General features: G+C 45.4%; 1 protein-coding gene across 2 annotated transcripts in view; it reads right to left on the bottom strand.

The window, feature by feature from the left end:
* The window catches only part of ABLIM3 (actin binding LIM protein family member 3), a 134,077-nt gene that overhangs the window by 29,119 nt on the left and 77,850 nt on the right, over positions 1-27,108 (bottom strand). For both annotated transcript variants that reach the window (XM_010591713.3, XM_064278013.1), the window contains exons 8-10: positions 21,218-21,305; positions 6,644-6,702; positions 4,010-4,081 (exon numbers count right to left, since the gene is read on the bottom strand). In XM_010591713.3, the coding sequence (XP_010590015.1) occupies positions 4,010-4,081; positions 6,644-6,702; positions 21,218-21,305 (219 nt within the window). The remainder of the gene's footprint in view (positions 1-4,009; positions 4,082-6,643; positions 6,703-21,217; positions 21,306-27,108) is intronic.

The raw sequence follows: 27,108 nt of genomic DNA, 5'->3' as shown, positions 1-27,108 counted from the left end.
GGCTTAAACAGTTTACCAACTTGCATCCCTTAGCAAGTAGGTTTGAATTGAGTCTGAACTACACAGCCTGGGTGCTGAACTGCCTTCCAACCTCACATAGTGAGGACTCTCTGTTCGTAGCATCCTTGAAGAAGGTGATGAAGGTGGTAAAGACAGAAATAATCACGACAGTAAAACACTAGCTAACAATCGACTTGATGGCAACGGGTTTTTTGGTGTTATGCGCCAGACTCTGCCTAAATCCCTTATATGGATTAACTCAGGTGCCCCGTACACCTCACAATTCTAATAGTAGGTACTGATATTATCCTTATTTTTGAATTAGGAAACAGAGGCACAGAGAAATCAATTAACTTGCCCAAGTTAATTAGTTAATTCAGCCAATAAGAGGCAGAACCAGAATTTGAACCCAGGCAATCTAACCTGAGAGTCTGCCTGCTCCACTGGCCTCTCCTGACTTCCTGTGATGGGAAGCTCACTGTCTTACACTGTCAGAGGGCTACACCCAGAAAGCTGCTCCTTACATGGACTGAAATGAGCCTCGAATTACTACTTTATTTTGCCTGAGCTCAGCCTCCTGGAATGGCATGTATTAAGAGACAGCTTCCTCTTACAAGTGACAGTCCATGTCTTGTGGCTCCTGAAGGCATGTCCTTTCCATGTTCACATCTCCAGCTGTTCCCTCTGTGACCCAGTGTCTGCTGTGGTCAACTGGGATCTGTTCCCCTGTAACTACTGTGGCTTTCAGGATCCTAGGGTGAGGTAAACTAAGACAGAGGCCACTTGTCCTCATAATGTATTTCTAATGCCATGGGAGAAAGTCTCAGGGCTCAGACTGACTAGAACAATTTTTATAAATACTTTATAAGTTTCAATATTTTAATAACTTCCCTAGTCCCTTCCACTGTTCATTACCCTTAGATCCAGTATCCACCCTTCCTTGCCTTGATTCGTGTCCTAAAACACTCCATGGGCTGCATCACCAGGATTTCTTGCTCTTTGGCTTTCAATTGGGTTTGGCCAGTGGGAGGCACCAGCAGAGACTGGAGGTTGGTGTACGCATTCCCCCTGCTCCCTTTCTGCCTGGCCATGGGCTTGGCCGTGGCCATGACTCTCTCCTGTCCAGTGGCTGCTCTTCCTCAGCTCCAGCTCCAGCCATCTCCTGTCACACTGTCCCTTTCCCTTGTCCCTTTAGGGCTAGGGGTGGTAACAGCATCCCACTGTTATAGTCCCTAGGTGCCTTACTATCTTTTTGGGTCCCCTTTACTATGCCCACACCTGGTAAGTGGCCCCCTCATGAAACCTCCTCTATTAAGCCCCTTGAAGTGTGCTAGCTGACATCTGTCAGGTCCTTCCTGGAACAGACACCTACATCAATTTTGGAGTGTGCGGTAAAGGGAACCTCATCAGAAGAGTCCACTTGCTGAAGTAACTTCTGCCTTTTATGCTGGGATGTTGGATCTTGACATTGAGAGCTGTTGACATCTTGCAAACTCCAACTCAACATATATTATTCATCTTGGCACTTTACTCCAAACCTCAAAAATAGTAAATTTATAATTCTACCTGTAGCCTCTTTCCAGGGCTATAAATGAGCCTTAGGTCTGGAGACACAGTGACTACACAGAGACATCCTAACATAATTAGCCAGGAAAGAAGGAAGACAACACGTGGGGTTGGTTGAAGACAAACTCCCTTACAAGGATTCTAGCAGTTTTAGTGGGGGGTGGAGAAAATTTAAAAGTTTTCTGCCCCTTGTAGGTTCAATTTTAATATCAAATTTCACTATCTATGAAAACACAGACAGTTTTCTATTTTCCTGCCTGTTATTATATATCACAAAAGAGGATGGATAGATTCTTCACTACATTCGGAGGACATACTTGGAATGTTTGACTTAAAACATGGCTCATAAGACATGTGCAGTCATTCCTCAGAGCAGCTGGAAGTGAGGCGCTGTATGAGATGAGAGCAGGAAACTGGAGAAGGGGAGACACGTGCCTGTGCTAGGACCCAAGAGGCAACTGATCAAAGTGTATTGGACCCCGGTTGGAGGTCACAAGGGAAAGTTTCCAACTGCCGTTGTTCACTTGTAGTGCAGCTGTTTCTCACAGGGGCAACTCTCTGTAGCTCTGTCTAGGCCTCCAGGGTGAACATCATCAGAGACTTATTTCATGAAGGTCAACAAGGCTCCTCAGCAGCACAGAGGAGATGAGCTAGTGATTAATGGCATTAGAATGCTGCAGCTTCCTGAGCTCTCATAGTCTGGTCAACTCTCTTCTGGAGACAAGCTCATGTTTGTCAATCACTTTATAGTATACACCCTGAAACTAAGCCCATTAATCCTGCTGTGGTCTGGCCCCATTCATAATACCAGGGAGACTATCATCTCTCTTGTTCTGGACAGAAATCTTTAATTCATACCACCTGTGATCAAAGTAGTTTGCCTTTTGTGGCAGCCACATGGCATTACTGACCCATATTGAAGTTGCAGTCAATGATAACATGTCTTTTTCTCATTTGAACAGATGAAGAGAGTAAAGGAAATAGGCCCATCAATGGGCATTAGCCAGTGATCGAAGAGGAAAGGGGGTGCAGATTTGGAGTAAGGTAATGATCTTGCAGTGGTCAGGCGCACCCAGGACTAGCTGGTTTAGAAATTGTATCTACAGCCTCTTATTAGGCATGGGTTTCCTGCTATAGATTATCAGTACCAATACCAGTACCAGTTGCTGTCAAGTCGATTCCGACTCATGGCAACCCCATGCCTGTATCAGAGTAGAACAGTACGCCACAGGGTTTTCAATGGCTGATTTTTTCAGAAGTAGATCGCCAGGACTTTCTTCCAAGGTGCCTCTGGGTAGACTCAAACCTCTAACCTTTCAGTTAGCAGCAGAGCACATTAACTGTTTGTACCTTCCAGGGAATGCTATAGACTAGTTCCCCCATATATCTGGTCTTCTTGACTCTTTCAAATTGTGGAAGGCTGGAATAGTCCAGAGTCAATCAGATTGAGTTTGCTTATTGTCAGTCCTCTCCTCTGCTCATTTCAGTCTTCCCTATTTCCCCCACCTCTGTTAACTTCTGTTTATCCTTCAAATCTGAGCTTAAATGATTTTGCCTCAGGAATGCCCTCTCCCAACTGGTCCCTCTGTTATAAATTCTCAGGGCACCCTGTCCTTTCTCTTCCTTGCACTTACCATACCATAGCTGCAATGATTATCCACGTAATGATTTGCTTGATGTTATGAGGACAGACATCAGGTCTGTGAGGCTTACCACCATTTCCTGAGCGCTGAGCACTGCACTTAGTACGGAGTAGATTCTCAGCACATATTTGTTGAATGAATGGATGGATGTGTGAATAAACTACTCTAACTCAATTCTCATCCCTTCTGCCACATCCCTGGAAGATAATGAGCCTTTCTTTATTTGAATGCTTCTAGAGATGGGAGCTCCTGACCCTCCAAGTGGTCTACTCTCTCCTTGGACTACTCATATGATTAGAAAGCTCTTTTTTATGTTTGCAAATCCTTTATGGCTAAGCTTCCACATTCACATGGCTTCCTCTTCCTTTCTGCCTCTATCACACACTTCCATCTCCGCATTAATATTCCCCACTGTCCTCCGATCCCACATTTTAACTTGCCCTTTCTCAGTTAAGCCATGGAAAAGGAGGCACCTTGTCCTGGCTTCAGAACTCATCAAGGGCTCTTGCTGTCAGTCATGCATTCTTTCTCGTGCTCCCACTGAACTCCATATGACCCCTGTAACTCTGGTGTGTAAATCTGCTACTAGACTGTGTGTTCCCCGAGGGCAGGGTCTATATCTGTCCTGTTGCCTTTGGTATCGTCAGAACCTAGCACAGAACCTGGCACATGACAAGCACGACCTAAGTATCGGTTGAATGAAATTCTGACTGCTGTCTTTGGCTATTTCCTCTTCCTTAAAAACTCTTTAGATAACAGGTCTGAGGATAAGAAAGGCCCTTTGGTGGCCTCATACATACGCAGATGACTCGATTGGGTGACCCAATGCTGGATCCAGGGGGTGAGATGGAAGTTTCGGATGTCCGCCTATGCTGTGGGGACAGACAAAGACAGAAGGGGTGAGGAGCTGCAGCTCAGGCTTGGCAGGAAGGGAGAGACAGGGGCGCAAGGATGTGGCTCTCTCTGTAGAGAACACCAGCAATACTGCTAAAATACTCTGGCTACTTCTGTACTTTCCCTAAGCTTTCTGCCTGTTTAATCAATGTCTTTTGTTGTTATGCGCCATTGAGTCAACTCCAATTCATAGTGACTCTTTAGGATGGGGTAGAACCGCCCCATAGGGTTTCCAAGGAGTGGCTGGTAGATTTGAACTGCTGACCTTTCGGTTAGCAGTCAAACTCTTAACCACCGCATCAACAGCTGAGTGTGAATGAAATCCAAAATGAACAGGACTTTAGACTATTAAACAGAATGTGGATTTGCTTTCTACATACTTGCAACTGGCCTTTTAAACAGGAAGTTGCTCACAAAACTTCACTTTTGGCTATCCCAGTCAATAATGCATGTACTTTAAATGACTGAAAGAGTTTAGTATTCATTCCTTAAATCTGTTGCCTTCGAGTCGATTCCGACTCATAGGACAGAGTAGAACTGACCCACAGGGTTTCCAAGGAGTGCCTGGTGGATTCGAACTGCCGACATTTTGGTTAGTAGCCATAACACTTAACCACTACGCCACCAGGGTTTCCATTCATTCCTTAGCAGTTGTTTATTCAACATGTAAAGGTAGATTAAACTTCATATAATGGCACACAATACTGAGTTTTTATGGCGTATCCATTGCAAATTGACACGAACCTAAGAGATAAACTAAAAAAAAATTCTTTCTCTGAACAATGGCAATGATGGATTAATAGTTCTCTTAGCAGAACAGCACGAAGTCAATCTTAGCGCACCTAAGAGAGCAGCAGCATCTTGTGGTTAAAAGTAAACCGATAGGGAATGAAGGACCACTAGTGGGTGATGTGATTCGTGGGATCTCAAATTCCTGATCAGTAAAAGAAGGGGCTAGTCTCAAGGATTGCTAAGTCCATTCCAGATCTCTCATCCTACAACTCCAAGAGTTCTCATGAGGCTCTATAGCAGTGCTTTCCAAAGGGTGAACTGTGAACTAGCAGTGGCTCTGGGGAGATGATCTTAGGTGGTAGCTTTGATAACACCAAGTCATAGAGTAATATTTAGAATTCTATTTCAATCCTCTTGATTAGATGGAGTAGAAGCCTCAATTTGGTGCTAATACACCTTCAACAACTCTCTTAACAGTTGATAGTCCCCTCCCCTCTTTTGAACAAAAAGAGAGCAGGCAACATTATCTAGCTGGAATTTATAAGACTTTCATTTTCATTGAATTTATTTTATGGTTACCTTCTATTTACAGCAAGTAATAATGGTTTTCCACTTGGTGTTAAAAGCTTTTCTTTTAAAATAAGCTTGCTTAAATAAAAGTAATGAGTTGATTTAAAGAAAACTATTAAATATACAATGATACAAGTGGTAGACAACATATGGTAAAAAGCATCAGGGTTGCAGAAGGATACTGGAGTTTGGCAAATGCTACCAAAAGGAAGAAGGAAGACGAGGCAGGAAAGGGCAATTAGGTCTTCTCACTCCCAAGATGGGAGAGGCCTTGGAAGAAATAGGAAAAAAAAACCAAAAACAAAAACTCACAGCTAAAAAAAATTAGATATCAGTAGACCCGATCTTTCACAAAATTTACATTAATTGGATGAGGTAGAAAAGCAAAGGAGACCATGTGTTGCTTGCTGGTCAGAAATTGTGCTCATGTGTTTTGAGTTGTCCAGAGCCCTGAGTGGCCATGTTGATATCCTGGGGCCAGAGTGTAAAGGCCTGTTGGAGATCTTGGAGTGCTGCTTCTCCCACAACAAACCCTCCAGGTATCCTCTCCACAGCATCATGGCCCCAGGATCTGGGCCCCTCCCTGCACCTGTGAGGCTCCACCCTCTCACTGAAAAAAACTGAGGTCCCTGGATTAAGCACCCAGTTTCCTAGGACTTCCTGGTACTTGTCAGAGCACAGTACTTCACAGGGAAGCAAGGGCCTCAGCTGGGCCAGTGTGTGCCTGGGGTGCCGGCTGTGCTTCTGCCGGGCTGCATTGCTGTGGGCAAACCACCACTCTCTTTAGAACTTGGTTTTCCCACTGGCAAAATGAAGATAAAAATTCTTGCCCGATCTGCCTCACAGCTTGCTTTGCAAACTGTCAATTACTGTGTTAATATTAACTATTATTATTAATAAGGGATCTTAGGCTCCGAAAAACCATGATATTAGTTTCTAAGAAAGGCTACCATCTTGGTGTGCATTGGTAAGTTTATAGCCTTGCCCCGGAAAAACTCACACTTATACAGTGCTTTACAGTTTTCAAAGTGCTGTCACATCCAACGTATTAATCCCCTCGAAAGCCCCACGAGGCAGGTGTTACCATTAAGGAAGTCTGAGGATACAGGCATGCTTTCTGGAGTGTACACACTAAGGAATGCTGACTGTGCCCATTGCAGAGTGCCGCCTACCGCTAACTAGTGGTAAAAAGTATCCACGTAACACTGCTGGTCTGGTATCACTATTAGCTTGCTTACCTTTAACTTCTTCTCTGCCCGGGCTGCCTGTTTGCAGATGGGGTGCCAAACCTCAGAACCTAAGGGGTCAGGGAAATAACAAAGGCTCAGACATATCCAAACCTCCCAGCATTCTGAATCTTCCCTCATCCCCACTCACTCAGCAGGCAGCACGGATGGTGGACCTATCAGTAGGATCACCCCTTGGTTTCCCCGCCTCTCTGCTGGTACACCCACCCACACTTCCTCAATTTTGAACACCCACACACCCTTCTGCCTGTCCAATTCCTACCTGTTCCTCAAGGTTCAGATCTCACATGACATCTTCTTGGAAATTTTCTTACCTGTCAGCTGGGAGTGACTTCTCTCTCCTCTGTGATCCATTGTTCTTTGTATTTCTCTCAACACATATGGTTTTGAATCACAGTAACTTGTGGATTTATCACTCCAACTAAATTAAGAGCTCCTCTGGGCTGGGACTGAGCTTTACTCATTGCTGTCTCTCCCAAGCACCCAGTGTGGGACTTTACACTTAGCAGATGCTCCATACATGTTTGGGGGGGTAAAGGGATCAGTGGATGACTGGCAGTGAGTGACACAGCAGGTGGTCAATAAATACTTGTTGGATGAATGGATTGCGGTGGGGATGAAATAAAATGACAGACCGTGGTGAACTCCAGCCTTCTTGCTCTTCAAAGACTAATGACAGGCTACCAGAGTTACCACATTTTAGGGGAGGAGGTGTCATGGGATGTATTCTGCTTGACAGTATTGTCTTGACCTGCTAATTCCCAAGAGAATCTAGACTTCAAATTTAGTTCATGGCTAATGCCCGTATTTCATTGTGGGTGGGGTCCAGTTGACCAGCCCCATACCTGAGGTGCCAATTTGGAAAGGCATGAGCAACAGGTGGCTGGTCACATGCTGAGAAGCCCCAAATATTACACATTCCCCAAAGAAGGGACAGGTGTCTTGGATTAGAAAGAAAAATAGGAACATATTATCCCTCTGGTGCCATTCCTCCTGTAACTAGCTCTAAAAGGAAAGGAGCCAGCAAATGGCTGGATTCCTGAGCACCCAGATGGCATCTGTTTGTCTAACTTTGTTTCTAGAATATACTCTCCATTATGGTTTGTTGCCTGGAACCCCCAGGACTGGAATACTGGCTTAGCAACATGGGGGATAGTGTAAGGTTGAGCAATTACCCAGACTGGAAAGGGGAGAGAGATGATGGGCTTGTGGTAAGGACATCTGGGTTCTTGTTGCTCCTCGACCCCTAACTCACCCTCCCTTGGGCTACCAGTTCCTTCTTCAGAAAAACAACGAGGTGGGAGTTAGATGGTCTCAGAGATTATTTTCATGTCCCGAATTCTAACTCTAGGGCCAGTTCTGTCATTTGTAGACTAGGGATCCCCGATTCTTGTTTACTTACATTCTCTGGTATTCCTAAATCACTCAACAAGCCTTTAATTCCTTCTAGTTTTTTTTTTTTTAAATGTAAGGTGCAGTGGCCCTCAGAGCCCAGTAGAGGGACTCCAGGGCTGTGACTCAATCAGCAATCACAGGGTGTGTCCACTACCCAGCCAGGAGCTAGCCAGGATCCTTCCTTGCCTGCGGGAGTTATTAGAGAGAACATTTCCGGTTTCTCTCTGAGTTGCCCCTGAATCCACCAAGCCTACCAGGAGTTGTTTATCACGGTGGCTCCGGCAGGAAACACATGTTACAGGTCACTGTAGGAAATGGCCGAGCAGGATACAGAGGTCTAAGAAGGTCATGCGACTCAGTGAAAGAGACACAGGGAAGGTAAAGGGTCAGGCAGGAGTCCTCAGGGGGGGAAGTGATCTGGAAAGTGAGGGGTCACACTAGATGGTCTCTCTTGCCTTCTGACTCTATGACATTAACATAACTGCTGAGCCACAAATGGCCATTAGCTTTAGCACTCTGCACCCAGGAAAGCATGTTCATTACAAGCAGTGTGTGTAGGGGGCAGGGGAAGGGGGATCAAAAGAGAGAAAGAAAATTTAACTAGAAGTGAAAAAAAGAAAAATCAGGAGCTTGGGAGTTGGCACTATATTGTCTAAATAAAAAAGGGCCAAAAAGGAATTTGCTGGTAGTTGTTTTTTTTGGCAATGAACTTAGATGGATGAAAGGAAGAAAAGGTGGTTTGTTCATGAAGATCCCATGAAATTATGGTCTACTGAGCTTATGCCACATAGCTTATGCCACATAGTTAAAAGATATGACATTAAAAGAAATACAACATCCCAAGTGAAGAAGGTGATTATTCTCTTCTCTGGACTCCAGCACCTAGAACAGTGACTGGCGCATACATGTTTAATAAAGAAATGAATGACTGACTGGTTGTATCCTGCCTTTGCATTTTAAAAAAGACACAGGGCGAAATGCACCCAGAGGAGAAGGGTAACCGGGATGGAGAGGGGACTCAAAATAGGCCATAAGGCAGGGTGTTCGCCTTGGGGAAGAGAAGACTTTACAGAGGTGAAAACTGTTTTTGAATATATATATATATGAGATTTAAAACAAAATATTTTATTTTTTTTGCTGTTGTTGCTGTAGAAAATGTACACAGCAAAGCAAAACCTGTCTTTGAACATTTTAATGACTATTGGGAAGAAGAATTAACTTGTTCTGCATGTCTTGGAAAGTAGAACTAGAACTGAGGGCTAGCAGTTTCAGAGAAGGAAAATTTAATATGTGAAGGCTGGGTGGCTTCAATCATCTGATAGTGAGCTCCCTGTCCCTGAAAATATTTAAGTACACACTGGGTGGATAAACACTGGGCAGAAATATTGTGGAGAAGATCACACGGTAGTTACACTAAAGGACGTTTACTATTCCTCCCAACCCTTAGAGATTCTATTTTCACTGTAGCAGGCTTCTCTGTATAAGAAAATAATTATTTGCTCAGACCCAATAATCTTGACTAGAATATAAATTCCACTAGGAGAGGGACCGTATCTGTCTTGTCTCCAGATGTATGTGTGGGGACGGGCAGACCAAACTAAACCAAACCCGTTGCTCTTGAGTCGATTCCAACTCATAGTGACCCTATAGGACAGAATAGAACTGCCCCATAGGGTTTCCAAGGAGCACCTGGTGGATTTGAACCGCCGAACTTTTGGTTAGCAGCCAGAGCATTTAACCACAACACCACCAGGGTTATGTGCTAAATGGTGGATTCTCAGTAAAAACTAATGGAATCAAAGAATAAACAAAAGAAACATGAAAATGTATGTTAGGTCAGTTGGATTCTCTAAGCTGGGCTCAGAGATTTTGACAAGTATTACGATCTAGATTCTCATTCAACTTCTACTATTCCAGATGGAGTGTATATAATACTATTCGTTAGATTAAACCCAAACTAGTTGCTGTGGGGTTGATTCCAACTCAAGGCGACTCCATGTGTGTCAGAGTAGAAGCGTTCAACGGCTGATTTTTTGGAAGTAGATCGCCAGGCCTTTCTTCCAAGGTGCCTCTGGGTGGACCTGAACCTCCAAATTTTTGGTTAGCACTAGTGCATTAACGGTTTGCACTACTCAGGAACTCCTTTGCTTGATTAGGGCTTGTCAGAGTGTGACCTGTGGACCACCTGTCTTGGAGCCTGGTAAAATGCAGATTCCTGGGCCTCATGCAGAGCCAATGACACACGTGGTCAGGAGGTGAGGCCTGGGACTCAGGTACTTTTATGACTCTAAATTTGAGAGCCACTGGGCTAAAATCCAGATAACGCTACAACTCAGTTCTTTTGGAATGTCATGGGATAAAAAAAACCAACTTTCCGAGATAAAACTCTAACTTCGTATAAGAATTCAACACCTTTTGCTTGTTAGGAGTCACACTTTTTTATCTTCTGAGATTGTCCCTCACAATTCCAGGTCCTGCCGTTAAAACGTACTGCAAAGGTTCTGGAAGGCAAGGATTAGCTATTTCTGTATCAGCTGACTCAGAGATAGAGATTTAATCTCCCAAACCGTCCCTCATCCCTGTTAGGCTGGTTTTAATCTTTAGCAGAGTCAGCGGTCTTATCTCTCAGTTTGGTATGGCACACCCCACACCTGTAACATCTGGGCTTATTTAATGTTTAGAAACCTACTTACCATTCTGCTGGCCCTTCAGAGTTAATTGGCTGACACTCTTTTTTGTTGTTGTTTTTGCATCAGTGGAGATTGTATTGCCCGAGCTGGAGCTGGTGCCACAGTCTTCCAGAACACCGACCAGGGTTATGAACAGAGTGGCCCAGCGAAAGTGGCCTGCCCGAACGTTCTGTTTCCTTAGCATGGTGTTTTTAAACATTTTTGAATCCGAATGTCTTTAAACACTGTAGGTCACCAGTGACCCTCCCTGCCATCACTCCCACCCTCATCATACATTTGTGTAGGTATTTAAGTTTTTGAGCCCTGATCCTAACCATGGTGTTCTTGTATAACAGGTTTCTTCCTCCAGATTTCTCTGGACCACAGCAGGGTAAGGTTTCTCAGGGTTCCACTCTAGTGTCAGCAGCATTACCTTTGTGACACAGACTTGCTGAACCTAAAACGCCCACTGCTGTCAAGTAGATTCTGACTCCTGGTGGTGTCTCTGTGGGTTACAGACGAGAACTGCTCCATAGAGTTTTCTTGGTTGTAATCTTTACAGAAGCAGATCACCAGGCCTTTCTTCCACATTGCCACTGGGTGGGTTCGAACTGCCAACCTTTAGGTTAGTAGCTGAGCACCACATAGGCTTGTTCCAAAACTAAAATCAAACCCATTGACATTGAGTCAATTCTGACTCATAGACACCCTGTAGGACAGAGTAGAGCTGCCCTATAGGGTTTCCAAGGCCATGATCTTCACAGAAGCAGACTGCCACATCTTTCTTCCGTGGGTTTGAACTGCTGACCTTTTGGTTAGCAGCTGAGTGCTTAATCACTGCACTACCAGGGCTTCTCATAGGCTCGCTAAAAAAAAAAACAAACCAAACCCACTGCCACTGAGTCGATTCTGACTCATAGCGACTCTATAGGACAGAGTAGAACTGCCCCACAGAGTTTCCAAGGAGCGCCTTGTGGATTCGAACTGCCGACCTTTTGGTTAGCAGCCGCAGCCCTTAAGCACTATGCCAGCACGGTTTCCATAGGCTTGCTAGGACCTTGGAATTGCTCCCTTACCATCCCTGCCCAGGCCCCCTGCAGGTGGACCATCTCTGCAGACCACATGGCACTCTGCTCTCCATGTGTTACTAAGGGTTCCAAACTCAGCAGGAGGGAGAAGGGCAGGCACTTCTGCTGGATCTCATGTGTAATAATGACAACGACCCCATTATTATTATTATTTTGGGCATTAGTAGATCTTGCCATATATCACATACTCTTTATGCATTATTTAATATAGTACTCTTAAGGGATTTGAATCCTGATTTCATCACTTAGTAGCTGCATCGTCTAGAGCAAGTCGGCTACTTTTCTGGGCCTTGGTTTCCTCATCTAGAAAATGGGGATGATAAACAGTACCCCCTCAAAGGTTTGCTGTGAGGATTAACGAGGTAATATTTGTACAGCACCGCAAACAGTGTCCAGTCTGTAGTAGGCACTACGTAGGTGTTAAGGAGCCCTGGTGGCACAAACGGTTGAGCAGTTGGCTGCTAACTGGAAGGTTAGCCATTTGAATCTACCCAGTAGCTTGGCAGGAGAAAGACCTGGCAATCTGCTCCTGTAAAGGTCACAGCCAAGCAAACCCTATAAGGCAGCTCTACTCTGTCACATGGGGTTGCTATGAATCGGTATTGACTTGGTGGCACCCAACAACATAATGCAGGTGTTAGTTGTTATCGTTATTTCCCCTCCCCAAACCCAAAAATAATGTTTGCCAGATTGGGGGTGCAGGTGGTGTTGATTCCCCCTCTCCCAGGAGCCGGGGCCTGGGTGAACCAGGGAGATGCAGTGAGTGGAGGACCGGCTGGGCAGATGGCGCTACCGAACAGAAGCTGAGCTTGGCTGTCAGCGGCCCGTCCTGGGAGGCTGGGCTTGTGCCCAGGGACAAAGGCTCCTCTGCAGAGGTAGGAAAGGCAGGCTTGCCGGGAGCTGACACGACTAAGTAAGCTCAAAGCTTAATAAAGAGTTTGAGGGAGAAAGGTGTTTTGTTCCCATGAAGCTGGTTACCAGGGAGGATATCAGGCAGGATGAGGAAAGGAGAATGGCAATACCGAGGTGCCAAATAATTCGTGGGAAATAGTGACTGTTGATAACAACAATTAGGACAATAATTAACATTTATTGAGAGTTTAGTATGTGCCAGGCACTAAATATTCTTATTGTTATTATTATAACTAATATTTACAGAGTGCCTGTGCCAGGCTTATGTTACACACTTTGTAATAATAATACTTCAATGAAAAATAATGATAACTAACATTTACTGAACACATAGGCTGGGCCCTATGATCAGTGTTGTTAATAATGATAACGACAACAGCCAGCATTTATTGAGTGTGCTGCATCATGGGAATGGCTATATCCACATTAAAAACCAGTTGCCATCAAGTCAGCTTTGACTCACGGTGACCCCATTTGTGTTAGAGTAGACTGTGCTCCATATGGTTTTCAATGGTTGATTTTTTGGGAAGTAGATTGCCAGGCTTTTTTTCTGAGGCACCTCTGGGTGGACTGGAACCTTCAAACTTTTGATTAGCAGCCAAGCACACTAAACATTTACACCACCCAGGGACTCCATAGTTATATTACTAGGTGTGTATCATGAGTTCAGCAATCCCTGGGTGGTGTAAATGATTAACGCACTAGGCTGCTAATTGAAAGGTTAGAGGTTCGAGTCCACCCAGAGATGCCTCAGAAGAAAGGCCTGGTGACCTCTTTCTAAAAATTCAGGCATTGAAAATTCTGTGGAGCACAGTTGTCCTCTGACACACAAGCGGTCACCAAGAGCTGGAACGGGCTCAACAGCAACTGCTTAGTTAATTAGTTATCACGAGCTCAGACAGTGCCAGGCTCTGTGCTAAGTCTTTATCTTATCTTACTTAGTCCTGACATAGTTCTGTGAGGTGGGGCCTCTCATTATTTCTGTTTTAAAGATGGAGAAATTGGGGTTCAGGAAGGCTGTCCACCTGTCGATCGCTGATCTGGGTAGGGGCATGTGACCAAAGCCAGGCTTGTTGGAGTCTCTCTGGGCTTCTTCTGCACTCAGCAGGGAACTCTGTCTCTCTGTACGGATACTGGCTCGGGGCGGGCTATGCCATCCTTCCTTCCATAAGGAGACAGCCACTCTGGGCAGGAGGGCATGAGACCAAACACAAAGAGCAACAGGGAGCAGAGCCATCTGATGGCACCCGAGTCCCTCAGCGCAGCCCTGCTGCTCCTGGATGCTTGTTAGTTCTGTGAGTCCATCAATCCCTTTTTTGCCTAATGCAATTTTAGTTTGCTCTCTGTCACCTAAAAAGTCCAGACTAATAAAACATCTCATTGAGCTAAAACCAGAGTATCTGACAAGTTCTTGACTTGCCCTGCAGGCAATTTTGTTTTCCAGAAAACAGTGGAAGCAACCAGGGAAATTGCTACTCTGTACCTAACTCTGACCAACACCGACAAATTGGCTGGTGAAGTGGATGTGACGTGTAACCAAGGAGAAAACGGCCACATCATCATGAGTTTGTGATGACCTGAGAGGAGCCAGCTGGAAATAGACTTTGGAAAGACAAACCTTAAACTACAACAGTATAATATTTTCTATATGATTCAAGATGTTTGGTAATCCTACAGAATGAAAAAAAATTAATCTGCAGCTCATCAAATATTAAAACATACTCTAAGATGAAACATGCTCAGTAGAGTCAGACTTTAGGAAATATCAGTTTAGCACAGTAGCAGGATATGTTTGAAGAGTCTAAAATTATGTAGTAGGATTGGGGAAACATAGATTTAGAGTTTTTAAGCATAACTCCTACAACCTAAGCTGTCAGCAGAGAGATCCAAATTTAAAATAATAATGCTAACTACTAAATTATAGCAGCCAATACTACTTTCATGCCTTTTAAAGGACGGCTTGATGAGCTGCTTTGACTGTGACTGAGGGCTGGTGTGTTCAGCAACCCATAACAATGGAGGCGCCTCTCTTGAACATCTATGAGCTTTATGCTCCTCTTACGAGGTACTTGTCAGAGGAAAATGAGGCTGTAGCTAAATATCAGTGGCATCTCCAGCTGAGCCCGAAAGACATACCTCCTCGTACTGGAACCTTGTATCACGTGAACAACGACAACAAAAAAGTGATCTGAAAGACACTCGTTTATACAAGAGAAAGATTGGTGTAATTACTGAAACAAGCTCCGAGGGCTCTGTTTTTTATTTGCATGAACACAGAACTAGGCTTTTTGCTTTATTTGCAGCCAAGGATACCTCACAAAATCTAATGAAAGCTATGGTCCCCCTCCCTGGAGAAACACACACACACACACACACACACACAAAACCTGGCAAACAGTTTCAAGGGATTCATGGAATTCTGAAGGCCAACTATGAACCACAGGCCAAAAATTCTGATCATTGACGCAAGAAATCTGCCTTAACAAACCCTAAGCAACATTCAGGCTACTTGACCTTGGCCAAGTGATGCGATATCTCTAAACTCGCATTTGTCGTTTCTAAAATGAAACTGTTAACAGGTTTTAGCTCAGAGGGTTGTGAAAATAAAAAGGATACTGCACTTACAATTCTTTGTACAGTGCCTGGCACGTAGTAAGTACTGGACAAATATAGGCGGATGGCATTTTATTATTATTGGCAGGATCCACAATTTGTTACAATGTTTTCCTTAACAGAGCAGGGTTTGTACTAGAAATTCGGAAATCATTTTGTGCCTGGTGGGATTGAGTTAAATATACAAACGATAATTGTTATGGGTTGAATGATGTCCCCCCTAAATAGGTGTTGTAAATCCTAACCCCTATACCTGTGGATATAATCCCATTTAGGGATAGGGTTTTCTTCGTTACATTAATAAGGCTAGATCTGTATAAGGTCTGTCTTAAGCCAATCACTTTTGAAAGATAAAAAGAGCAGATGAGGCACCAAAGCAAAAAAGCACAAATGAGGAAAAACAGATGCCACGTGGAGATCCCCAAGGAAGGCCGAGAAGAAGCTTAGAGAAGCTAAGACCAGAATTTTCCCCCAGAGTGGACAGAAAGAGGTTTCCTGTTGAGGTGCCCTGAACTTGGATCTCCCAAACTGTGAGAAAATAAATCTCTCTTTGTCAAAGCCACCCACTTGTGGTATTTCTGTTATAGCAGCACTAAGAAACTAAGACGGAATTAGAGACCTGATTAGAAATATGCAGCTGGCATCTTTGCCTCGGGCCCATGGAGCAGAGGACTACTTGGGAGTAGGCCCCCCAAAAAACACAAACCAAACCCATTGCCGTTGAGTCAATTTCGACTCATAGCGACCCTACAGGACAGAGTAGCACTGCCCCATAGAGTTTCCAAGGAGTGCCTGGAGGATTCGAACTGCCAGCCTTTTGGTTAGCAGCTGTAGCTCTTAACCACTACATCACCAGGGTTTCCTGGGAGTAGCCACAAGGGGAGAAAAAGAATGTTTCCTCCCCCTTTTCTTGGTTCCAGCACATTTAGAACAAGAAAAAAATCTATCTCATGGACCACATTTTGGGTTTAGAAAAACTCTTACAGGTTCAACAATGATAACCTTTGTGATTTCAGTATAAATTTTGCCCCAACTTGCAGAATTCTGGCTACAATTTTGCTGCACAAAATCAGTGACCTAGTTTCCTTGTGAAGTCCAAATGAAGGATTTGGACAACACATAGATTAGAAATCTGGCATCTTGCCACAACACTTAAAAGACCGAATACGCAACAGAACTTAAAACGAATAGAGGAAAATTTGCTCTTGTCCTCTGGGGCCCCTGAGGTTCTCATCCAGACAGACGTCAGACTTCTCCCAATTAGAGCCCATCAGAAAGCAATCACACAGGAATGAAAACACAAACAAACTGACCAAAAGAATCTCCAGAGGACCATTTGCCAGTAGCACTCTTCGTCCAGCTACAGAACGGACAAGACTGGGTTTATGGGCTTAGCAAGTTTGCTAATGTGCTCTCTCTGGTGGATGTTTCATTATGGGGTACTCAGCAGTTTCACGTTCATCCTTGCCCCTAATATTCGCCAGGACTTCATGGCGTATGCCTGCACTCTGTGCACCCGGTATGCCGGCCTGCCTGTTTCTCCACCACCCGCTGTTCTCTCTGCCTCCACTGTCTTCCGTCCCCTCCTCACGCTCCCACCTCCGACTCATTTTCAAGATCTTCGCTTGAAATGTCCCTTCTTAGGAGGAACCTTTCTGGCCTCTCAAACTAGATCAGGGGCCACTTCCCCTTCCTAGTACTACCACAGTTTGTCACTGAATATTTGCTCTTAAAGACCATCTCCCCTTCCAGATAGTAAACTCCACCAGGGCAGTAACCACGTGCCTGGCACATAGCGTGGCCTCAATTTGAATGGAATAATGAAAGACAGTATCATTATCCATATTTTACAGGTGAAGGGAGAGACTCAGAGAAGGAAGTCACTTTTCAAGGTCAAAGCTCACTATTGGAAGAGCTGCCGTTTGAACCCAGGAGTCCTAGCTCCCAAATGACTCTTTCCACTCCTATACTGCCTGAGAGGAGGGTTTTCTTGCTATTTCTGGGGGACATAATTTAGAGTCCTGGTGTTCCCACCTGGCGAGGGACTCCAAAACAGTCACAGGCCAGCTCTCAGTGGGTAGCAGAACCCTCCAGTGGCTGCTACCCTCAAGACGCCCACAGCCCGAGTCAGCATGACTCCAGCACTGGATCATCTAGTCCCCCTTGTTTCAGGATCACTCAGCAACCCTCGAGGCAGGTCCTCAAACACCCTGAAATTACTCCCACTCTCCCAGGAGCCAGGACAATAGGGATGGGGATAATTAACGAGGAGGATGACAGGCCCTTCTTCATCACCAAGAATATCTCCCACCTACTGGAGGCATTTTTGCCTTAGGTTTGATGGCGTGTGCTTTCTCATGATTGCAAGGCCTATTCCCTTTATTTAATCACTTAACTCTTTCAACGTTGTGCAAAGCTCTGGTCAGAGATCCTACTACATGAGGGCGTAAGCCCCACGTCGGCAAGGAGCTTGTCTGACTTGTTCACTGTGACATCTCCAGTTTTGGAACAGCTCCAGACACACAGTAGGTGCTCCATAAAGGAACTGAGAGCTTAGCATGTGTCAGAAGCTTACCATACCTATTGTCTTAGTTATCTAGCGCTGCTATAACAGAAATACCACAAGTGGATGGCTTTAATGAATAGCAATTCATTCTCTCACAGTTTAGGAGATCTGAAGTCTGAATTCAGGGTTCCAGCTCCAGGGGAACGCTTTCTCTTTCTGTTGACTCTGAGGGAAGGTTCTTGTCATCAGTCTTCCCCTGGTCTAGGAGCTTTTCAGCACAGGGATCCCCAGATCCAAAGGACATGCTCTGCTCCTGACACCACCTTCTTGGCGGTATAAAGTCCTCATGTCCCTGGTGTGAGGTTCTCATGTCTCTCTGCTGGATTCCCTCTTTTATATCTTAAAAGAGATTGACTTAAGACATAACTTAATCTTGTAGATTGAGTCCTGCCTCATTAACATACCTGCCTCTAATCCTACCTCATTAACATCATAGAGTAGGATTTATTACACATAGGATAATCACATCAGGTGACAAAATCGTGGACAACCACACAATACTGGGAATCATGGCCTAGCCAAGTTGACCCACATTTTTTGGGGACACAATTTAATCCACGACAACTATATATTACAGGGACTGTTATTCGCCTATTTTATAGATAAGGCTACCAACATTTAGAGAGTTAAGAGGCTTGCCCAGGGTCAGTCAAAAAATTTAATAAGCAGTGGTGCTAGGACTCAATCCCAGGCAGTCTGGGCCCAAAACACTAAATGGGAAAGATGAGGATTAGGAATTCAGGCGGGAAAGTAAAGATGTTGGGTATTCTTGTGATGCACAGAGAAGGGATGTGGGCATGAGGGCAGCTCCAAAACTAGGAGGTATGTTCACCAGTGAAGAGGAAGAGAAATACTATACACCACATTTTCAAATCAAGCTCAAAGTCCTGATTCCTATGGAGGTCAGGGTCCATGGAGGCAGTTTGTTGAGACTCAGGTGGACTTGCCAGCACAAAACACAGGGGACCATAGCAGAAACCACTCAGGACCTTGGCACTGACGAATGGGTACTCAAGGGAAGGGGGGGACTAGATCCCAGAGGGTAAAGCAGAGAGAGCTTGGGGTCGGAGTCAGAGGAAAGGTCCTGCTCTGCCCCGGTGTGCTGTGGTTCTCAGGCAAGACTCTTCCTCTCTCTGGGGCTCAGTTTTCCATTCTATATCATGAGAGTTGTTATTTTACAATCTAGGGTGACTTCTGGGGTCCTTTCACTTCTAACACTTGTATGACTGTACGATGTGGGTCAATTTGTAGTCTTAGCGACACAGCACCCTAGAAGTGGTCACCTGGTCCAATTCAACAGAGGAATTCCTCCTACAGCATCCCCAGCAATGGTACAAGTTTCTGTTGAATAGCTTTAGGTCAGTGGTTCTCAAGCAGGGATGATTTTGCCCCCTGGGGGACATATGGCAACGTCTGGACATTTTTGCTTGTCACAATGGGAGACAGTGTGTTATTGGCATTAATTGGTAGAGGTGAGGGATGCTACTGAACATCCTACAAGGCACAGGACATCCCATCACAACAAAGAATTATCTGCCCCATAGTACCAAAGTTGAGAAATCCTGCTCTAGGCACAGGGTTTATTATGTCTTGGGGGAACTCATAGCTGTGGGTGTCTGTGGTTAGGATGAGCTTGACAGGAAGCCACGTTTCCTGTAGCTACTGGGCCTTAGATCTGCCTTCTGGGGAAATCCGGAGGAAGAGCCCTCGCTCCTCCCCAAGATGGCTATTCAACATCTGGGGAATGATAGTCACACAATTCAGCCAACAATGATCACTTGAAGAGTGAGTATGTGTGGGGCCCATGTCAGGACTGAGGGGTCAGGCCAAGAGCAAGGGGTCACAGAAAGAGGACCAACAACTCCCATACAGGCTGGAGAGGACCAGGTGCAAACAAAGGGCTGTGAGAACTCAGGGAAGAGGAGGTGCATTCAGTTGTGGGTAGGGTTGGGGGAGTAAGGGGGCTTTATAAAGGTAGGTAGTGACTGGATGGAATTTAGAATGGTAGAATTTCCAAAGGAAGGTACAGGAAGACAAGAGTGTTCTGGGAGGTATGCAAGGGAAGAGCAACAACTCAGAGGCAGGAAGGGCCATGAGTTCATTTGAGGGACCAGATACCGTCCTTGCCACAAGCCCAGCCTGGTCCTGCCATGGCCCACCTCCAACCTCATCTCTCACCATGGCGCCCAGCTCCTCTCAGTCTTGCCCATCTCAGAACCTTGCAGATTCTGTCCCTCAGCTGGTGCATGCCATCCCTCCTCTCTTTGCCCACTTAATGCCTACTTGTCCTTTGGATCTCAGCTTCTGGCCCTTCCTCAGAGAGCCATCCCAGATACCTCTCTCCTTCCCTCTGCTATGTGCTCTCACAGCCCCATACATCTCCCCTTCATAAAATGTACCATGGTTACACTTTGGTATTTATCTGAATGAGTACTGACTGATGTCCCCAGCTGGACCATGGGACAATGAGGGCAGGACTTGGGTGGAGCTCACTGTGGGTCCCTGACCCAGAGCCTCACAAGTAGGGACTCGAGAAATAGTTGCTGAACGGATAAACGATTAAAAGTCGATTTTGGTGGCCTAAGTCTTGGGTACGCCCAAGGCTAGAAAGGAAGTTGGGATCCTCAATAGGAGGGTCTTGAATGCTAGGCTGAAGTGTTTAAACCCGAACTGGTGGGCAGGGAGGGGGCCAGAAGACCTCTCAGTTGGGCACTGCCAAGAACACCGTGATGCCCTGGGATGATGAGCCGGGCAGAAGATGGAGAATGAAGAAGTGGGCCCAGATTAGAGACTAGTTAGAAGACTGCTGCAAGAATCCTGGGGCAAAAGAGCTGGGCCTTGGGTAGTAGTGGAAGGAAAGTAGCCTCAGTTTGCTTCTTTGGGTCTACTGGTGTCTTCCATTTCTCTTTGTGCATCCTGAGAGTCCCAGGGAAGAGCTGAGCAGCACCCTGGTGTGCTGCTCCGAGATGTGGGGAGAAGGGATGGGAGAGGGGATAGGGGTGAACCCCAGCATTCCCCTGAGGTTCTGGGACACCCTGGCCTCATGCAGCTCTACCTCCCACCCCAGGCAGAGCCAGTGGAGTCTGTCTGCAGCACTGCCAAGGGAGGGAGCCAGCTGAGCAGCGGGTGTGGGAAGTGCCCAGGGATGGGAGGCAGATTACATGTCACTTCATATTAGCTACACCGGCAACTTTTCCAATCCATACAGATAGGGGCGAATTAAATGCTATTTTGAGGACAAGCCAACAGCAAAGATAACTCTGACACGGAAGGAGATTATATCTCCTTCCCAGTCATGAGCAAATCGGAATGCTTTTCTTACCTGTGAGGTACATCTCCTCCCCTTCGGTGAACATCTGGTGGCAACGTACACATCTGGCACAGGTTGGGTGGTAATGCTTTCCTCCAGCCTATGGAAATAAAAAGACAAGGTAGGAGGTCAGAGCTAGGACTGCTGCCCAGTGGGGCTGGCTGGGTTTCGACATTTCCTGGGTACATCAGTGTTGTTAGTGGTTTCATGTCTCTGAGGTTGGTTGGTAGGCTACCCAGGGGAGTCTAGAACCATCTGAAAGTCCACAGCCCACCAGGAAGCTTGGTAATTCCACATCATAGGTCCCTGATGGCCATTGAGAGGGCTCCCCAGACACCTTCACTTCTATTCTGGCAGTGGGAAGGGGCCTTCAGGTGCTATTGTCTCACCTCCTCATTTCCAGATTAAGAAATAGTCTTGCTTTTAAGACACCCCAGCATTTTCCCAAGTGTGGGATCTATATGGCTAGTGGTACATCAGGTAATTTTAAGTGGTACCTGGATCTGGCATTAAATGGCATTGATTGAATGAGATAAAAATGATCCCCTTCTCAATCCTCTTTCAGTTCTTCTGATTTTAACAAGGAGAAAGTTTTCGTTCCATGCTAATGTGTCTTTAACATCTATCCAAAACTTACTAGTCAACCTTTTTAAGAATGAAAACAGGTGTGAGGCTTAGAGCTTCCACAACAATGGAATCGAGTTAGAACTATATTTATTTTTTGGTTACCTGCAATATGACATGTGATACTGGTTTTTCAGTTATGATATATATATATATATGTTGTCTTATATATAAGTGTTAGGGGTTGATTTATGTCTCCAAAAAGATATGTTCGAGTCCTAACCCCCAGGTACCTTCCTATGAATGTAGTCCTATTTGAAATATCCTCTTTACAGATGCAATTAGTTAAATTAACATGAGGTCATATTGGAATAGGTTGGGCTCTGATACAATATGACTGAAGTCCTTATAAGTGGGGAAGAAACACAGAGAGGCAGACACACAGAGGGAAGACGGCCATGTGAAGTCAGAGGCAGAGACTGGAGAATGCCTCCCAGCTACCAGAAGCTGGAGGAGGCAAGGAAAGGTTTTCCCCTAGAGCCTTCAGAGGGAGCATGGCCCTGCTGACCTCCTGAATTCAGACTTCTAGCCTCCAGAACTGAGAGAATACATTTCTGTTGTCTTAAGCTACCCAGTTCGGTATTTCGTTACAGCAGCCCTAAAAACTAATACAATAAGTGAGCCAACTTAAAGACAATTTCAAGTATTAGTTAAGAACAAATACACAAGGCTCACAGACAACGGCAAGAATTGTGAGAGCGGCACTTGAAGGATAGATATTTAAGGTGCAGTGGACAAATAACTGGTCAGAGGCAAAACCAGGACCTGTCTGGAACTTCTGACCTCAGGCTAGTCCCATGATTGTTGCACCCAGGTGTTTCACATCCCTATCCCACCTCACCCCAGTCTGGCTTTGGCGAGTGTCCCTTTCCTACACCCACACTTTCTGTGCCCTCCATTATTTAAATTAACACTGGAAATTGTTTGCAGCTCAAGTCCCTCTATGCGGTGGAAGAAACAGCCCCAGGGAAGGCTGTACCTTGCTCTGGATCACCAGGGAAGCCAGTAGCAGTGTTGGGTCTGGAGCCCTGAGGGCCAGTCACCTGGTCCGGCACTCACCTCCACGCTGATCATTTTGGTAAATTCCGAAAGGAAAATCTCAGCCAAGAGGATGTGATGCATATGAGCCCTTTGGTGTGGCTTAGAATTTCCACATGGGAGGGTTTGGTGCGGCCATCCGGGTGGTCAGTGGAGGTGTTTTGAAGGTATATTTTGCATATCAGAGCAGACTTTTTTTTTTCGGAGGGGCGGCAGACCGGGGAGAAATTGGTGAAAATTAGGAGACTATTAAAGGACTCTCAAGTCACCATTTGGTCTGATGCTAACTGGTTCGTTCCAACTAAAAAATTATAATTGCATAATCAGGTCTAGTTTCAAATACATTTTTAAAGGGCGGGCGGGGGGGGGGCGGTGAGGCGGGTATGGACTTGCCTATTCTGGAGATCCATATCTACCTCACCTGCCCCCTTTTAAAATGGCACTGGGTTTTTTTTTGGGTTATTCTGGAGATACCCCCAAATCTAGAGATACTTGATTTATTCCAAAAAAAAACCTACCAAGAATGTGGAAGGGGCAGATTTTTCAAAAGGAAAACAAAAACAAAAACTCTGGTATTCCTTTTTTTTTCTGCCTTGGTTGTTTGCGTAGATTTCACCAATGAACAAATGTTCTTGTCATCATCAAAGCAAACCACGTTCAAACTTTGGAAGGAGCCTGCTATTTTCCCAAGCTGAGATTTTGTGGGACTGATTCTCTTGTACCATGACAAGCATAATCGGTTTAATGAATAGCCTCTTCCTACTTTGTGTCTCTTTATCATCTCAATTATAGACCTGTTTTCCAGGGAGGCAACAGTGCCATGACAAACTGAGGCTTGGCATCTTCCTACTGTCCCACCCCACCACCCCACCCCAACCAAAGGAGGCTTCAGGCCCGTCTCAGCAACCCTGGCCACGGATGGTGTTAAAAACAATCTGAGGGAAGGGAGGCTGTGAGAGCAGCCTGCCTCCAGCATCAGGATAAAACAGGTCAGTGTGATAAGATGAAACATATTGTCTGTTTCAAACCAAAACCAGTGAAGAAAACAGCAGGAGTTGGTACCTGGAAAACGGGGTCATACTGGAGAGGACAGAGAAAGGCAAACAAGATTAGGAGATGCAGCAACAAGGAAACCAGTTTTGTGGTTCTGCTTGATAAGGACACCAATAGGGAAGAAGGGATATGACTGACACTGAGCATATTGAATTCTGTCACCCAGGAAGGGATTGTGGGATGGCCTGGGGAGCCAAAGGCAAGGGGGAGTGAAAAGAGTGGGATGAGAGAGGACGGGGAAATGGAAACTGTCTATTATGCACCAGTTAAGGTCCCTGGGTGTTATAAATGGTTTGTTCTTGACTACTAACTGAAAGGTTGGTGGTTTGAATCCACTCAGAGAAATTGCAGAAGAAGGGCTTGGTGATTTACTTCTGTGAGATTACAGTCATCAAAAACCCTATGGAGAGCAGCTCTATTCTGAAATGTGTGGGGTCACCATGAGTTGGAACTGACTCAATGGCAACAGGGTTTTTGTGTACCAGGGAATGTGTTGGGCCCCGTGGTGGGCAACCACTGTTTTTGCTTGGTCAACATCCTTTCCCCCATCTTCCAGGAACATTACCAAGTTTTCTTTGGTGGAATTACCTGTTTCCCCACAGTGATCTATGTGGTTAAGTAGGGCTGACCCCACCAATACGCATATCCCAACTCCATGGCCATAGCCGTAGAGTTGCGGGTTGGTGGGGGGATGGGCCTGAGGTTGTCCAGTGAGAGTCAGTCTCAGGATGTTTGCTGAGCTATTCGAAGAGAAAAATTCTCTTTCCTTTGAGGATGCTGGCTGATAGCATGTATGCCTGAAGCAACTGATGGCCAACTTCCCCACCACAAAGGGGAGCCGGGCTCAGAATAAAGCCAATACAGAAGAAAATGGAGCCAAGATGGCAGCAGAGTCCAAATGATTCTGTTTCAGCACTTACTTGATCCAGCGGTGCCTAAAGCTAGGCCAACTTCTGGGCTTTTTGTTATGGGAGCTGATAAATTTCCTTTTTGGCTTGAGCCATTTCCTTTTTGCAAGTGTGGTTTCTGCATTTGCAACCAAAAAGCCCGGACATGTCCATTAGGAGTTAAAGAACAGTAGCATTCTCCATTGATAGGCAAAGACTCTGAGACTCAGAGAAAGTAAGTAACTTGCTTAAGGCTTCATAGCTACAAGTGGTACAATTTGAACACAAGTCTGTTTCACTCCAACCCGTTTTTCTCATGACATCATGCCACATCAAAAGATCCCTAAGTGGCCGGAGCCGTGGGCATGTAAGATATAAGAAAGAGCTCTGGGTAAGGAGCTTGGAGTCCTAGATTTTAGCTCTGCTTCTCCCAGAGATACCATGTGTGACCTTGGAAAAGCACCACCTGTCTTGGGTCTTACTTTTCTCATCTGTAAAATGAGGAGGCTGAAGTAGTTGATGGCTAGAAGTCTTTTCTAGCTCTAAGAAATAATAATAAAAAAAAAAATCAGTAAGTCCAATATGCTAATAGAGCCTTGTATAAAGAGAATCAACTGAAACCCAGTCACAACAGCTGCCTAAGAAGAGGCTACCACATAGCTAAACAACAGTAACACATGGGGGAAAGGCAGCCATAGCCAACATAATCTCAAAGCAGCTTGAGGATGCTGTGATAAATTCCCATCTGCAGCCCTGTGCATAATCAAAGTTTTTTTCCTTCTTGAAAGAAAAGTCTGCTTTTGTGATTTCCAGTCCCACTGACCCTTGACCCCACTGCGATGTGGATGCTTCTCACCCACAATCCTGCAAAGACCCAACAAACTGTTCTCTTGAAAGTGATCTTTCATTGCAGCCAACAGGTTTTTCTCAGCTGACATAGGCCTCAACTACTCCGCAGAATTTGGCCAGCACTCCAAGTGATCTCGCATTCCGTTTTGAAACTCTGTCCTTTCATTGCTCCATCACCCCTGGGTTCTCCTCCCACTCCCCTGGTTACTCCTCTTTTTCCTCTAAGTCCTCAGTCTCTTTCTGCTGCCTATAAGCACCACTCCCCAAGGTTGGCTTCCATCCCACCCCCTGCCCCCTCGGAAATCCTGGCAACTCCCATGGTGGCAACTATTACTCAAATCCAAGTGCTTTTGAAATTGGCCCCTCCAGGACTAAGCTTTGTCCCTGAACTCTGACTCACATTTCTCACTGCCTTCTTGAAACCTTCCCAAGATTTCAATCACAACCTGTCCCAAATGGCGCTCTTCACACTTCTGCCAGACCATTCCCTGCCATCCCCCATTCTGGGGGTGACCACACCAGACTTCCTATTCCCCAGGCTTGACACTTGGGTGCAACCCTTTAGCCTCTTCTCCTTCAATTTCCGCATCTACAAGTTATCCCACTATGAGTTGCAAAGCTATAGGAATTCTATTTCCAAAATGTTGGAGACAAGGGCCATTGTTCTTCCCATTTCTACCTCTTGAGTCCTTCCTGCCTGGATCAGCCAGTGGCCTCCTCCCTTGTCTCCCACTTCCAGTCTCTTCCTTCAAACTTAGCTTATGTACGTTACCACATTATATGCTCTAAGGTGCAGTTCTAATCAGGTCACTCTCCCACTGCCCAGTGAATTACAGACCAACTCCTCACACTGGTATTCCAGGTCCTTGGAAATCTGGGCCCAACCACCTTTCCTGTGCCCCTCTTTCATGCCTTGTCCTCCATGTTGCACTCTTTACTGCTCCCACAATATGCTTCATACTTTGCTGACTCTGAGCATTTGTTTTTCTTATTCTCTCTGACTTCCTACATTCAATTCTCCACAGAGCAATCTTTTACAAAACATAATCTTAACATGTTGCTCCTTGGTTTAAAACTCTCCAATGGCTCTCCAATGTACTTAGTATAAAGGCCAAACTCATAAACACAATCTACAAAGTCCTATGATATACTCTACTTCCCTACCACCCAATTTATATAATTTAGTCACATTGGCCTTTCTGTCTGTCCCCGGAATGGGTCAAGCTCGTTCTTCCCCCAGCCTTCCACATGATGGCCTCCTTCTCATCCTTCAGGGCTCAGCTTCGATGCCAGCTCCTCAGAGAGTGCTTTCCTGACTGCTACATTCTCTCCTGCTAAGCCCAGATGTGGCTATGGATGCCTTCTCAACACAGAACTCCAGGTAACCACTACCAACTGGCCAGATTTGGCAAAATTAATGACTCAGCTCACAATAGCTGACTCAATATGTTG

Source organism: Loxodonta africana, chromosome 2 (assembly GCF_030014295.1).
Source record: "Loxodonta africana isolate mLoxAfr1 chromosome 2, mLoxAfr1.hap2, whole genome shotgun sequence".
In the NCBI taxonomy this organism is placed as follows: Eukaryota; Metazoa; Chordata; class Mammalia; order Proboscidea; family Elephantidae; genus Loxodonta; species Loxodonta africana.
The sequence above is the reverse complement of the archived record's forward strand: the minus strand, read 5'-3'. Positions and strand labels throughout refer to the sequence as shown.